The 14,536-nt window shown below is 45.2% G+C and overlaps 1 protein-coding gene across 3 annotated transcripts in view; it reads right to left on the bottom strand.

Annotated features, from left to right (window-relative positions):
• The window catches only part of LSM12 (LSM12 homolog), a 30,717-nt gene extending 18,332 nt beyond the window's left edge, over positions 1-12,385 (bottom strand). For 2 of the 3 annotated variants that reach the window (XM_064369611.1, XM_064369609.1), the window contains exons 1-2: positions 12,111-12,242; positions 9,753-9,886 (exon numbers count right to left, since the gene is read on the bottom strand). In XM_064369611.1, the coding sequence (XP_064225681.1) occupies positions 9,753-9,886; positions 12,111-12,234 (258 nt within the window). In that variant the 5' untranslated portion in view covers positions 12,235-12,242. Of the gene's footprint in view, positions 1-9,752; positions 9,887-12,110 lie in introns of all 3 variants that reach the window. The other variant, XM_012443953.2, reaches the window with a different exon arrangement.
• Positions 12,386-14,536: the final 2,151 nt, after the last annotated feature.

Genomic DNA, 14,536 nt, shown 5'->3' with positions numbered 1-14,536 from the left:
TGCTTGCCACTCTATACCAAGGGTTGGCAAACTACATCCTGTGGCCCAAATTCAGCTAAACACTTGTCTTAGATAAGTTTTATTGAACAGCTATGCCCATTTGTTTATACTTTATCTATGGCTGCTTTGCTACAAAGGCAAGGCTGAGTAGTTGTGACCAAGACCATATGGCCAATACAGTGTAAAAGATTTACTATTTGGCCCTTTATAGAAAAAGTTCAAAAAGAAAAAGAAAAAAAAGGAAAAAAAAAAAAGGCCAGGGCGGTGGCTCACACCTGCAATCCCAGCACTTTGGGAGGCTGAGATGGGTGGATCACGAGGTCAGGAGTTCAAGACCAGCCTGGCCAAGATGGTGAAACCTTGTCTCTACTAAAAATACAAAAATTAGCTGGGCATGGTGGTGGGCGCCAGTAATCCCAGCTACTTTGGAGGCTGAGGCAGAGAATTCTTGAACCCAGGAGGCAGAGGTTGCAGTGAGCCAAGATTGTACCACTGCACTCCAGCCTGGGCGACAGTGAGACTCTGTTAAAACACAAAAATAACAAAAACCAAAACTAGAGGGCCGGGCGCGGTGGCTCACGCTTGTAATCCCAGCACTTTGGGAGGCCGAGGCAGGTGGATCACGAGGTCAAGAGATCGAGACCATCCTGGTCAACATGGTGAAACCCCGTCTCTACTAAAAAAAAAAAAAAAAAAACTGCTGCTCTTCAAATTCTCTATATCTTACTCCACACTACTTTTAGCATAATGTGTGGACCCTTTAATTCTCCAGCTCAGCTAGAATTTGCTTCAATCTCTGGGTAGTTTCTGATATTTACCTGAGCTAGTCTTAAAAATTTCATTGCTAGAATTTGACTCTACCACTTGTTTGGTTCCCTTACCCTACACCAAGCCTGGTCTCTGCCAGAAAAAGTTTTACTTAGAATACCCTTCTCTTCAACAATCTTGCATGTTCTTCACATGTACCCCAAAACCTAAAATGCAATTAAAAAAAAAAAAGAATACCATTCTCTTAATACTGGAGGAAATACCATCACTGACCCACTCTAATGTGCTTATCCACGTCAGGGGTTGGATACAGAGATGGTTGCAAAAACACACGAATGGCACAACTCTGCCAGACTCACTTGGGCTCAGCAATTTATCTTTTCAGGAGGATAACAGTTCTCCCCCTCCCCCTTCCATGTCCTATGAGGCCAAGAAGGTCCCCTTGGGAACTAAACTTTTGGCCTAACAAAAGCCCCACTGTGTCAGCATGCTGCCATACACTATAACCTGAACTGAGTCATGAGTTCTAGCCTGTAGCACTGCACCCCCATCATGATTCTGTCAGGTTGACCCCAAAGTTTGAATGCCATTGAATCTGACTTCAAAACACCAATGGGGTTTTTTTGTTTTTTGTTTTTAGAAAGGGTCTCACTCTGCTGGCCAGCCTGGAGTGTAATGGCATGATCACAGCTCACTGCAGCCTTGATCTCCCCTCCAGTTTCAGGTGATCCTCCCACCTCAGTCTCCAGAGTAGCTGGGACCACAGGCACATGCACCACTCCTGACTAATTTTGTATTTTTTGTAGAGACAGGGTCTATGTTGCCCAGGCTGGTCTTGACCTTTTGGCTTCAAGCCATCTACCCACCTCAGTCTGCCAAACTGCTGGGACTACAGGTGTAAGCCACCATACCCAGCAAGTCAGTGATTTTTAAAATGGCAATAAATTATTCCACCGTTCTGACCCATTTGACACCAATCACTATTTATCATGCCCCTGGCACTAAGCAATGATGGGCTCTTCCTCCCCATCTCCCACTTGTGTCTTCATGACACTTCTATGATGTAATAACTGTCTGCTTAAAGCCAGGTGCAAGTCTTACCAGTGGACTCTCACCAGGGACTGTGGTCTTGGCAATATTTTTTTTGAGATGGAGTCTCACTCTGCCCCCAGACTGGAGTGCAGTGGCACTATCTCGGCTCACTGCAACCTCCATCTCCCAGGTTCAAGCGCTTCTCCTGCCTCAGCTTCCTGAGTATCTGAGACTACAGGGGCCCACCACCACACCAGGCTAATTTTTGTATTTTTAGTAGAGACGGGGTTTTACCATATTGGCCTGGCTGGTCTCAAACTCCTGACCTTGTGATCCACTGGCCTCAAAGTGCTGGGATTACAGGTGTGAGCCACCACACCCGGCCAGCAACATTTTCTAAACAAGCTAATCAACAGGTTATATCCTTTAGAAGCCAGAAAAACTATCTCTAGCAAAAAAAATTCTTGCTTGCCCTAGACAAGTGGTTTTTCCTTCCCACTTTCATATATCTTCTACCTCCTACTAAAACATACACAGCTAAATATAGGCTGGCCAGGCCATCTCTGACTCTACAGCAAACCTCAACACATTAGGGTCAAGATATGACCAAGGGCCAGGTGCGGCGGCTCATGCTGGTAATCCTAGCACTTTGGGAGGCCATGGAGGGTGGGTCATCTAAGCTCAGGAGTTTGAGATCAGCTTGGGCAACATGGTGAAGTCCTGTCTCTAACAAAAATACAAAAAAAAAATTAGCCCGGCGTGTTAGTGCATGCCTGTAGTCCCAGCAACTTGAGAGGTTGAGGCACAAGAATTGCTTTAGCACAGGAGGTAGATGTTGCAGTGAGCAGAGATCATACCACTGCACTCTAGCATGGGTGACAGAGTGAGATCCTGTCTCAAAAATACATATAAATAAATAAAAAGATACAACCAAGAGCCCTGCTTTGACTAGGTTCATAAACATAGCCCACAATGCAATAATTATCGTTATCAACCCCAGGATTTACTGATACTTGGGTTTAACCCTCAAATCACCAGAAAGCCACAGGATTATACTGAATTTTAGCTGTGAAACTGGTAGAATTCAAAATAAAAATGAATTCCTCCCTCAATGTGACATGATACCTAAAGGTAAACACTATTAGTTTCTTTTAAAAGTGAACCCTAGGCCAGGCGCAGTGGCTCACTCCTATAATCCCTGCACTTTGGGAGGCCAAGGTAGGTGGATCACCTGAGGTCAGGAGTTCAAGACCAGCCTGACCAACACGGGAGAAACCCTATCTCTACTAAAAATACAAAATTAGCTGGGCGTGGTGGTACATGCCTGTAATCCCAGCTACTCCAGAGGCTGAGGCAGGAGAATCACTTGAACCTGAGAGGCGGAGGTTGCAGCGAGCCCACCCCGCACCACTGCACTCCAGCCTGGGTAACAAGAGCAAAACTCTGTCTCAAAAAAAAAATTAACTGGGCATGGTGGCACATGCCTGTAATCCCAGCTACTCGGGAGGCTGAGGCAAGAGAATCACTTGAACCTGTGAAGTGGAGGTTGCAGTGAGCTGAGATCATGTCACTGTACTCCAGCCTGGGCAACAAGAGCAAAACTCCATCTCAAAAAAAAAAAAAAAAAAAAGTGAACACTGGCTGGGCACAGTAGCTCACTCCTATAATTCCAGCACATTGGAAGGCTGAAGTTTGAGGATCACTTGAGGCCAGGAGGTTGAGACCAGCATGGGCAATATAGTGAGACCATGTCTCAAGCCAAAAAAAAAGTTTTTTTTTTTAATTAGCTGGACGTGGTGGCACACACCTGTAGCCCCAGTTACTCAGAAGGATGAGGCAGAAGGATTGCTTGAGATTGGGAGGTTGAGGATGCAGTGAGCTATGATCATGTTATTGCGCTCCAGCCTGAGCAACAGAGCAAGACCCTGTCTCAAAAACAAAAACAAACTGAACCTTGTGACTTTTCCATCTTCTCAGCTTTACCAGGCCCCTCTACTCCCAGATCTAACTTCAGATAACCATTTTAATTCAATGGCAGCCAACTCACTTATTACTGGGAGCCAAGGATAAGCCCTTTGAATCTCTTCTTCCTGGTTCCATTTGATCACTTTCTGCTTGTTAATAATGAATAAATGGGTAATAAATGGAGAAAAAAAGCTAGTAACTCAGTCTGTGGTTTGGTAAGGGAGGTGAATGCCCAAACTCTGTATTACCCGTGTATTTCTATATTCCATGCTTTGTCTCTTTTCCTGCTGACCACCTCTTTCCCCTAACATCTCCTCCAGAAAAGTATTCTCCAACTCATCAAAGTGTTAAGACATAGATATCATTTTGATATGCTGCATGTATTCATCTAAACAAATGATTACCTCCATCGGACTTGGCTGTGTCAACAAATCCCTTCCTAAGTGACTCAGAGGTGGAAAGCACAGCCATTTCAGTTCTGTGACTGCTCATCCTAACCTCCAAAACTCAGAGAAGTGTTCAATTAACTATGTTACTTGGTAACACCCCCTTGGAAATTAATGTTAATTCTGATCACCAGAGGTCTCTTAAAAACATCTTTTAATAGTAAGATATTACATATTAATGGTAGCCAGTATAATTCTGATTTTCCCCAGTCTTTGGGTGGCAAGTTCCAATCTCTGACTGAATGTCAGATGCAATGCTAGGGAGCACTGACAAAATACTCTAGGTCATCAAACAATGTCATTTCATTCAACATCATTTTGTTACCACATTGATGAGGTAAAAAAAAATTGGGGGGCCGGGCACGGTGGCTCACGCTTGTAATCACAGCACTTTGGGAGGCCAAGGTGGGCGGATCATGAGGTCAGGAGATCGAGACCATCCTGGCCATGGTGAAACCGTGGCCTACTCTACTATAATACAAAAAAATAGCTGGGCATGGTGGTGTGCGCCTGTAGTCCCAGCTACTCAGGAGGCTGAGGCAGAGGAATCGCTTGAATCCAGGAGATGGAGCTTGCACTGAGCCGAGATCGCCGAGATCGTGCCACTGCACTCCAGCCTGGTGAAAGAACAAGACTCTGTCTCAAAAAAAAAAAAAAATTAGCTGAGCATGGTAGCAGGCGCCTGTAATCACAACTACTTGGGAGGCTGAGGCAGGAGAATCGCCTGAACCCAGCAGGGTAGAGGTGGCAGTGAGCCAAGATAGCACCACTTCACTCAAGCCTGGGCAACAGAGTAAGACCCTGTCTCAAAAAAAAAATAATAATAATTCCCCCACTGCAACCCTACTGTCCTCTTCTAAGCTTCCTCTTACATGCTATTGCTGGAGATAGAAATAAAACTGCTTAGCCTGAAGTGAACTATCATTGGAAAGCAAAACGGGCCAATTTCCAAGAAGTTGCTAGTTTATACCTTCCCTAGTTGAGCTATTATTAAGTATTTCCTGTAAAAGCCCTTCTCTTCCATGTCCTGCTAAGTCAGAGTAAACAATTGTCTGGTTTATATCAACAGGTTTAATTAAGCAGAGCACTTACTATGTCAGCAAGATGAGACAACATGTGATGGTACCTTCGACTAAAGTTAAGAGTATAAGGAGGCTGAGGCAGGAGAATTGCCTGAACCCAGGAGGCGGAGGTTGCAGTGAGCTGAGATTGCGCCATTGCACTCCAGCCTGGGTAACAACAGCGAAACTCCGTCTCAAAAAATAAAAATAAAAAATAAAGTTAAGAGTATACAAGTAGTGCTTCTCCAGACTGCAAGCATCTGAAGCACTACATACTTCAACCATTTTCTTCCAGACATCCCAGGATACGTTAGTTTCCTTCCACATGCTTAAACAATCCTCCATCTTAAGAAAATCTCGAGTCCATGCTCTTAAAAATGAGATGAACTTTTCATGTCATTCATGCAACATGTTTATAATAGCTGCCCAAATCAGCTGTTTTCAGCAAGAGGCTCTCTCTAATTCTAAGTCGATCTCCAAAGAGAATCACAAAGCATCCTAAAAGGTTGGTTTCAAGGGAAAGCCAATATAGCTTACTCATAAACATCTCTGCAAACGAAGGGATAAACGAAATCCAAAGATAACCCTCCAACCTAATTTTAGTTTTTAGTTTCTGACTCCTCTTCCCAGCAAACCTTTTTCAAGATTTGGCAAGCAGGCCAGACAGTAAGAAAAGTAAAGATTTCTGGTGTTCCCCAAGCTATTACTTCCTGCTGCTTTCCTCAAAGAGTGGGTAATCGGCTAGTTTATAACAATGCTATTAAAATAGGAAAACTGACCAGCAGAAAGCAAAATCCTAAAGGCAAAGATAATCCACAAGCTAACCAAAAGCTATTTCTTTATGTTTTCTTTTCTTTTTTTTTCTGAGACAAGAGTTTCACTCTTGCTTCCCAGGCTGGAGTGAAATGGCACAACCTCTGCCTCCCAGGTTCAAGTGATTCTCCTGCCTCAGCCTCCTGAGTAGTTGGGATTATAGGCGTGTGCCACCACGCCCAGCTAATTTTTGTATTTTTAGTAGAGAAGGGTTTTCACTATGTTAGCCAAGCTGGTCTCAAACTCCTGACCTTGTGATCAGCCTGCCTCGGCCTCCCAAAGTGCTGGGATTACAGATGTGAGCCACCATGCCTGGCCTACCAAAAGCTATTTCTATTTGAGGTCAAATATAGGAAAAGAACTGCTTCTTTCTATGTGTGTATATATATATTTTATTTATTTATTTATTTATTTTTTAGAGACAGAGTTTCACTATGTTAGTCAGGCTAGTCTCGAACTCCTGACCTCAGGCGATCCACTTGCCTTGGCCTCCCAAAGTGCTGAGATTACAGGCATGAACCACCTCACCCAGCCAAGAATTGCTTAACAGCTCCCACTTAACAGTCGCACCCACACAACCCCTGCCCCTCTAAATAGTGGTACTTGTTGGTCACAAGAGCCAACTTTCTAACTTCAGAAAATCATCTTTCAGATCTTTACTACTAAAGGTCTATTGACAGACTTTTCATACCCTATAAACACCCCAAAATAACTTAGAGCCTACAGAACATACTGCAAGTTTATATTCTTTAATATACTAGAAATAAATTATTTCACAAGTCTTTTAAATGTTCATAAGCAAATCAAAGACCACCCAAAGAGTTCCTCCTATACTGTAGTAGGAGATGTATTACTAAGCCAGGGTTTCAAAACCCTATAGGCTTCAAAGAATGGGACATCTCGTATATGACAACACCCATATGAAACTCAATAGCCTTCCAAATCTGTCCCTGGCCATCACTAAAAAATATGTGGCATTTCCCTGGAATCTGACAAGATAGGAGTTCCAGATCTGAGGTAACAACATTCACTAGCCTCAGTTACCCTCTATTATTTCAGTTGCCTAAGTGTTTCCTTGCTTTGCTGAACTGTAGAGAATACACCACATTCCCAAGAGAGGCAAAGTAATACACATTATTACAAGACTCCTCTAGAGGGAAAAACTTCCACCACACTAATTCAAAAGACTTCATGAAAGGCACCTGCTACTAAAACCGGAGGCATAACTTATTCATCCAACAAATATTTACTAAAAACTCTGTGCAAGCTCTGTATATTCAATAGCAAACAAAACAGGAGTGGTTCCCATTCTTGCAGAATAAAGTTTAGTGAGACAGACACTAGACAAGTAAACAAATATATAATTACAAAAAAGCGATGAATAGGGTAACCTTAGGTCCCAATTTGCCCAGGACACATTAATCTATACCGGTCATCCCAGTGTAAAATAAAAGCATTCTCCTTTACTCCGAAAAATGTCCCAGGTTGGACTACAAATAATGGTCACCTTAACTGTGAAGGACAAGGTACTATGGGAGAGAATAATGCTGGCAAATTACTTTAACCTTATTACTTTAGGTGATCAGAGAAGACTTCTTGGAAGACGTGCCATTTAACAAAGTCCTGATGGGTAAGGCTTTTTCCTTCCAATCATTCTGGAAGGAAAATTGTTCCAAGTACAAGGGACAGCACAGGCTATGACAGGGCTTGGGCGTTATTACTGTTCAACATCAATTTTGACCAAATAAACTGAATTGTCAAAAAAAATGAGTTGAGGCCTGGCATAATACTTCACACCTGTAATACCAGCACTTTGAGAGGCCGAGGCAGACAGATTACTTGAGGTCAGGAGTTCGAGACCAGCCTGGTCAGCATGCTGAAACCTGGTCTCTACCAATAATACAAAAATTGTGCCAGGCACAGTGGCTCACACCTATAATCCTAGCACTTTGGGAGGCCAAGGCAGGCAGACTGCCTGAGCTTGGGAGTTCAAGACCAGCCTGGGAAACAAAGTGAAACCCGGTCTCTACTAAAATGCAAAAAATTAGCCAGGTGTGGTTGCATACGCCTGTAGTCCCAGCTACTTCAGAGGCTGAGGCAGGAGAATTGCTTGAACCCAGGAGGCGGAGATTGTAGTAAGCCAAGACTGTGCCACTGCACTCCAGCCTGTATAAGAGCGAAACTCCATCTCAAAAAAAAATTGGCCGGGTGTGGGGGCACACACCTGTAGCTCCAGCTACTCCAGAGGCTGAGGCATGAGAATCACCTGAACCCGGGAGGCAGAGCCTGCAATGAGCTGAGATCCCACCACTGCACTCTGGCCTGGGCAACAGAGACAGACTCTGTCTCAAAAATAAATAAAGGCTGGGCACAGTGGCTCATGCCTGTAATCCCAGCACTTTGGGACGCTGAGGTGGGCAGATCACCTGAGATAGGGAGTTCAAGACCAGTCTGACCAACATGGAGAAACCTCATCTCTACTAAAAATACAAAAGTAGCCAGGCGTGGTGGCTCATGCCTGTAATCCCAGCTACTCAGGAGGCTGAGGCAGGAGAATTGCCTGAACCCAGGAGGTGGAGGTTATGGTGAGCCGAGATCGCGCCATTGCACTCCAGCCTGGGTAAAAAGAGCAAAACTCCGTCTCAAAAAAAAAAAAAACTTGGGCAGGCATGATGGCGCACGCCTATAATCCCAGCTACTCAGAGGGCTGAGGCAGGAGGATCACTTGAACCCAGGCGTTTAAGTTCAACCTGGGCAACAAAGCAAGGCCCTGTTCACACATACACAAAAGTGACTTGGGGATTCCCAGAGATCAATTTGTATGTGCAAGATTAAAATATGCTAAGCGTGTAATTGTTAGAACTCAAAATTCAAACATAAAGAGAAAAAAGAACCTTTAAAACAGTGGCTTTCAAACTTTTATAGGTCATGAATCCCTCTGAGAATCTGAAAAACATTTCGGATCTTCATGCAGAAAACGCATATATTCACGTATGCACACATCCACATACACACAATTTGAGGACATTCATAGGCAATGCCACCACCCAAACCCCACCATCACCAGAATTTCATCATGTACTCCACGATTAAGTTAGCCGGGCAATGGCTCACACCTATAATCCCAGCACTTTGGGAGGCCGACACGGGTGGATCACGAGGTCAAGAGATCGAGACCATCCTGGTCAACAAGGTGAAACCCCGTCTCTACTAAAAAATACAAAAATTAGCTGGGCATGGTGGCGCACGCCTGTAGTCCCAGTTACTCGGGAGGCTGAGGCAGGAGAATTGCTTGAAACCAGAAGGCGGAGGTTGCAGTGAGCCGAGATTGCGCCATTGCACTCCAGCCTGGGTAACAAGAGCGAAACTCCGTCTCAAAAAAAAAAAGAACAAAAAAAAAACTTTAAGTTAAAAAAAAAAGTCCTCTTTCATAAAGGCAAAAACAAGTTCTCAACTTCTTTGAGAGTTAAGCTTATTTCTTAAGATCTACTGACAACAACCATGAATAAAGAGAAAAACTAAACATGTATTTTCTAAAAAGATATCAGAAGAAGCAATTTTAAGTCAATTAAAAAAATGAAAAATAGACAACAGTGTATCACCAAGAGTCAATGAGACTCATCTTTCCCATGATTTTAGAGAGCCAGATTCGCCCTTGAGTCCTTACCTTACTAACATTGAGTGAAGCTAGGGGAGGAGGGGTTTCTGTTCGGTCATTAATTATTTCCACTTCTGAAACATACTGTAAGTTTATAAGCAAGATATCTGCATGGTTGGGCTTTCCACTGGAAGAGGGACATTCTGGTAAGAAAAAAAAATTAAGGAAAAATAGGACAAGCAGAGGCACTGACACATCCCCAAAGGGACACAGAAAACACAATTCACACAAGGCTTTAAAAGGCATGCCAGGAGCAAGAGGGCCTTATAAGAATCACAGCTCACCTCAGGAAATCCCCGCCTGTCACCTTCCTCCTGCCCAAACCCTTGGAAGCCTCCTAAGGAATTCTGTCACCTTCTGTCTACTGGTTTTATGGAGTGGCATAACGCAGATTTAATGCGTTTGTCTTGAACCTATGAACCAGACAAAAGAGCTAGACATTTCTGTTCTTCGTATAATACTCTCTATATCTGCACGGTGTTTTTACTTTTTCAGATGTGAGCTTTCCCATTTTGCAGAGGAGAAATCTACAGCACTGGAAACGAAATTCACCTAAGGTGACCCAGCCAGTTAATCCCATTCATTCATTCACACACTCATTCCCCAACCATTTAAGTGCCCACTGTATGTCAGTTAAAAATTGAGTAATTCCTAGTTCCAAGACCCTTCCAACTAAACTACTAATGTAAAAGGTCTTATTTGTTCCAAGTGTAACCTCTTATTTTTTAAAAAAGCAACTATTCTTGCTGTAATTAGTTTCAAAGGACATCTTCCTAAGCTAGAAATCTACAAGCAATGGTTAAATGAATTAAAATACTTGCCACTCAAAGGCAGCAGACTCAGTACAAAACTCCATTTTGAAAGATGCAATGGCAGGGCGCAGTGGCTCACGGCTGTCATCCCAGCTACTCAGGAGGCTGAGGCAAGAGAATCGCTTGAACCCGGGAGGCAGAGGTTGCGGTGGGCCAAGATGGCGCCATTGCACTCCAGCCTGAGCAACAACAGCAAAACTCTGTCCAGCCCCGCCACACACACACACACAAAAAAGCCGGGAGCGGTGGCTCACACCTGTAATCCCAGCACTTTGGGAGACGGAGGCAGGTGGATCACAAGGGCGGATCACGAGGTCAGGAGACAGAGACCATCCTGGCCAACATGGTGAAACTCCGTCTCTACTGAAAAAAAAAAAAAATACAAAAATTAGCTGGACATGGTGGTTCGTGCCAGTAATCCCAGCTACTCAGGAGGCTGAGGCAGGAGAATCGCTTGAACCAGGGAGTCGGAGGTCGCAGTGAGCCGCGATGGCGCCACTGCACTCCAACCTGGCGACAGACGTCTCAAAAAAAAAAAAAAAAAAGCCATAATGAATTACTCCTCAAAAAAAAAATTGCAATATACCCACCTGTAGCTCACATAAAAGGGGAAGCTGTGGCACACTTATTCCAACTAGGAAGTGTTTCGTTTCCAAGACTGAGTTTCCTGGAATAATTCAGAAGTTATTTCCACCCCAAAGAAGCAGGCTACCTTTTCCAATCAGTTTAACATTGCTACTTTCAAAAGGGAGGCTACTACTCCGTAAAAGTAAGGACTCCATGTGCTGGACTGAGCAAGGGAGCATGAGAACTTCACTCTATCACCTGTAATTCACACATACCCAACCCACATAAGCCCCTGAAAAACGTGGCAAGCCCTCTCTGGACCAGGTTTCCAATGCAAACATCCCCTAAACAGCAATTTCCAAATGACCGAGAAGCCTAAAAATCAGCACAGCCCCCTACCACACATACACACTCATCAGCGAAACAAACCAGGATCCCCAGTTCAGATACAAACTCTGCCCTGCGCTTACTCTCCCCCAAAACAGGCAAGGACCATTTGGTCACCATCCCACTGCCTTTCTTGGACAAAATCCCATCAGTGGACATGCCCTACTAAATTCCATACCTTTGCCCTACCAGCAGTTCCTTACCCTACACACCCCTCCTCATAACATTTTACCCGCCCCTCCTTTCCATCCGGGCTCCAATCCACCAGCCCCCTCCCACTACAACCCACTCTCCTAATCACCGTGTCCCCCCTAATAACGTTCCCCCCGAAAAGCCATCCCCGTGTCATGCTCTCCTCCACCCCCGATCCTTGGTCAGGCCCCAGCTCCCGCAAGGGGGGAGAGACAGGGTCCCCAAAGCTGACCGAAGGGCCCGCGGGAGGGGGAGGGGAGCTCAAGGCCGTGCGCATGCGCCCCGGGCGCCGCGATAGCCGGTCGCCCCTAGGCCCGGAGAGAGCCCCGGCCGCCGCCGTCGTCCCCCACCCCCCGACCACGGCACCTACACGCCGGCCCGGCCTCGGGCTCCACGCAGGGAAGGATACTTAAAGCCAGCATTTTGGACTGGTAGTCGAAGGCTACCACCTCGCCCTGCAGCCGCTGCTCCTGGCACGTCCGGCACGACACCTGGCTCCCAACGCTGAAGTACTCGCCCGGAGGAGCCGCCATCTTGGGAGTGCAGCCGCGGCCGGCGGCGGCGGCGGCAGCAGCGGGCAAAAGCCGGGCCCCCAGTGAGCGCCGCGACGCGACGCGACGCGACGCACGGAGCGTGCTTCCGTAACACGCCGGGGCGTGGCCTGGTGCTGGGTGGGGCGGGAGCCTAGGTGGACTAGGAAAGAAGAAGAAATAAAGGGAAATCTGCAAAATAATATTTGTATAGCTGCGTCCCCTCGGTTAAGTGCTTGTAGAGTCTATTTTAGAAGTTAAGGATAAATGACCTACGTGGAATGAAATGGGGAAAGAGGAAGGAGCTGCAGTCTCCATTATATGCACACCTTGAACACAAGAGTTTAATGAATGAATTTTATTAAATATATTATCCCCATTTTGCATATGAGGGATCAGAGCCTCAGAGGACTTAATGAAACTTGGTCAAGATGATTATAACGGCGGGGCGCGGTGGCTCACGCCTGTAATCCCAGCACTTTGGGAGGCCAAGGGGAGGTGTAGATCATGAGCGGTCAGGAGTTCGAGACCAGCCTGGCCAACATGACAAAACCCCGTCTCTACTAAAAATACAAAAATTAGCTGGGCGTGGTGGCGCGTGCCTGTAATCCCAGCTACGAGGGGTGCTGAGGCAGGCGGATTGCTTGAACCTGGGAGGTGGAGGTTGCAGTGAGCCAAGATCGTTCCTCTGCCACTCCAGCCTGGGAAACAGAGCGAGTCTCCGTCTCAAAAAAAAAAAAAAGATGATTATAACTTCAGAGTGATAGTAGAAAGAACATTGGCTGTGGAGTTAGATAAGCCGGAATCAGAATTTCATGTCAGCTTACTAAATTACTCGACCTTGAGCAAGCAAATTACCTGATCCTGTATCTTCATAGGCATTTATGTTGTCACTTCTTGAGCATCTATGTAACAGCCCTTTGAGGTAGGAATCAATGTCCTCCTTTTACAGAAACTAAGTTTTAGACTAAACTTGTCCACGCTTGCACAACTAACAAAAACAGTCTGCCTATTTCCAAGGACGGTGCTATTTACTGCTATACTATATTGGATAATAATACCTACCTCAAAGTTAGGAGGCTTAAATGTGATAACGTGTATAAGTGCATGGCATATACTAGCTCTTTAATAAATAGTAGTTCCCCCTTTATCATCCATCATTCTATGAAATCAAGACACTTCCCCTTCTCCCTTTTTGCCCTCTCCCCCAGAAAGCCAGGCAAAAGACAGGAATGAGGAGCAGCGAACAGTGACAAAAAGGGGCTTGGAGGAGGGGCTTTGCACCCCTGCCCTTTAATGTCCATCTGATACACAAAACAGTCATTTGCAGCCGGGCGTGGTGGCTCACGCCTGTAATCCAAGCACTTTGGAGGCCAAGGCGGGCGGATCACCTGAGGTCGGGAGTTCAAGACCAGCCTGACCAACCTGGTGAAACCTCGTCTTTAAAAAAAAAAAAAGTCATTTTCTTAATCTATGTAAAGGACTATGCTGATGCATTTTTAAGCCCTGCTACCACCAAATGCTGTAGGTAATCGGTAACCCACCCACCTCTCACTGTAGAAATTTTGGAGCCTTGCTTCCTGTATGAGAAACAGGTTGACCTTTTTCTAGTCCAGAGGGAGGCAAAGGGCCGGTCTTGGCACAGCTTAACCTGAACAAAGTTCAAAAGTATTTCCTTGCCCTCCAAGAAACATAAACTTCCTGGTGTTGGAGGTCTTGGTACAATCATTGTAATAGGAATAAAAATTCTACTCCTTTATATTGTGCTTTTTCAGATAACTTTTTTTATTTTTTTTAGACAGTGTCTCACCCTGTCGCCCAGGCTGGGCTGCAGTGGCACCATCTCGGCTCACTGCAACCTGTGCCTCCTGGGTTCAAGCAATTCTCCTGCCTCAGCCTCCTGAGTAGCTGAGATTACAGGCGCGAGCCACCATGCCTGGCTAATTTTTGTACTTTTAGTAGAGATGGGGTTTCACCCTGTTGGCCAGGTTGGTCTTGAATTTCTGGGCTCAAGCAATTTTCCACCTCGGCCAGCCTGTCAAGTGCTAGGAGCACAGGCATGAGCCATTGTGGCCAGCCTCAGAAAACTTTCATGCCTCTCATCCTTGTTCTGGCCTCCATAACAAATCATACATAATCACCATTCCAGTTGTCCACTTTTTATATGAAATCATGATTATATAGCACTGAAATCTCCTTTGACGTGATTAAAAAAAAAAAAGAAATCGTGATTACAAGTTTTCATATATGACTTATAGGTGCTACTAGGAAGTGAAAAATCTCTGCTGAGACCTGAAGAATTAGC

This window comes from Aotus nancymaae, unplaced genomic scaffold (assembly GCF_030222135.1).
Source record: "Aotus nancymaae isolate 86718 unplaced genomic scaffold, 86718_ANA_hifiasm-v0.15.2.pri h1tg000089l, whole genome shotgun sequence".
Classification (NCBI taxonomy): Eukaryota; Metazoa; Chordata; class Mammalia; order Primates; family Aotidae; genus Aotus; species Aotus nancymaae.
This window is presented reverse-complemented; position numbering and strand designations above follow the sequence as displayed.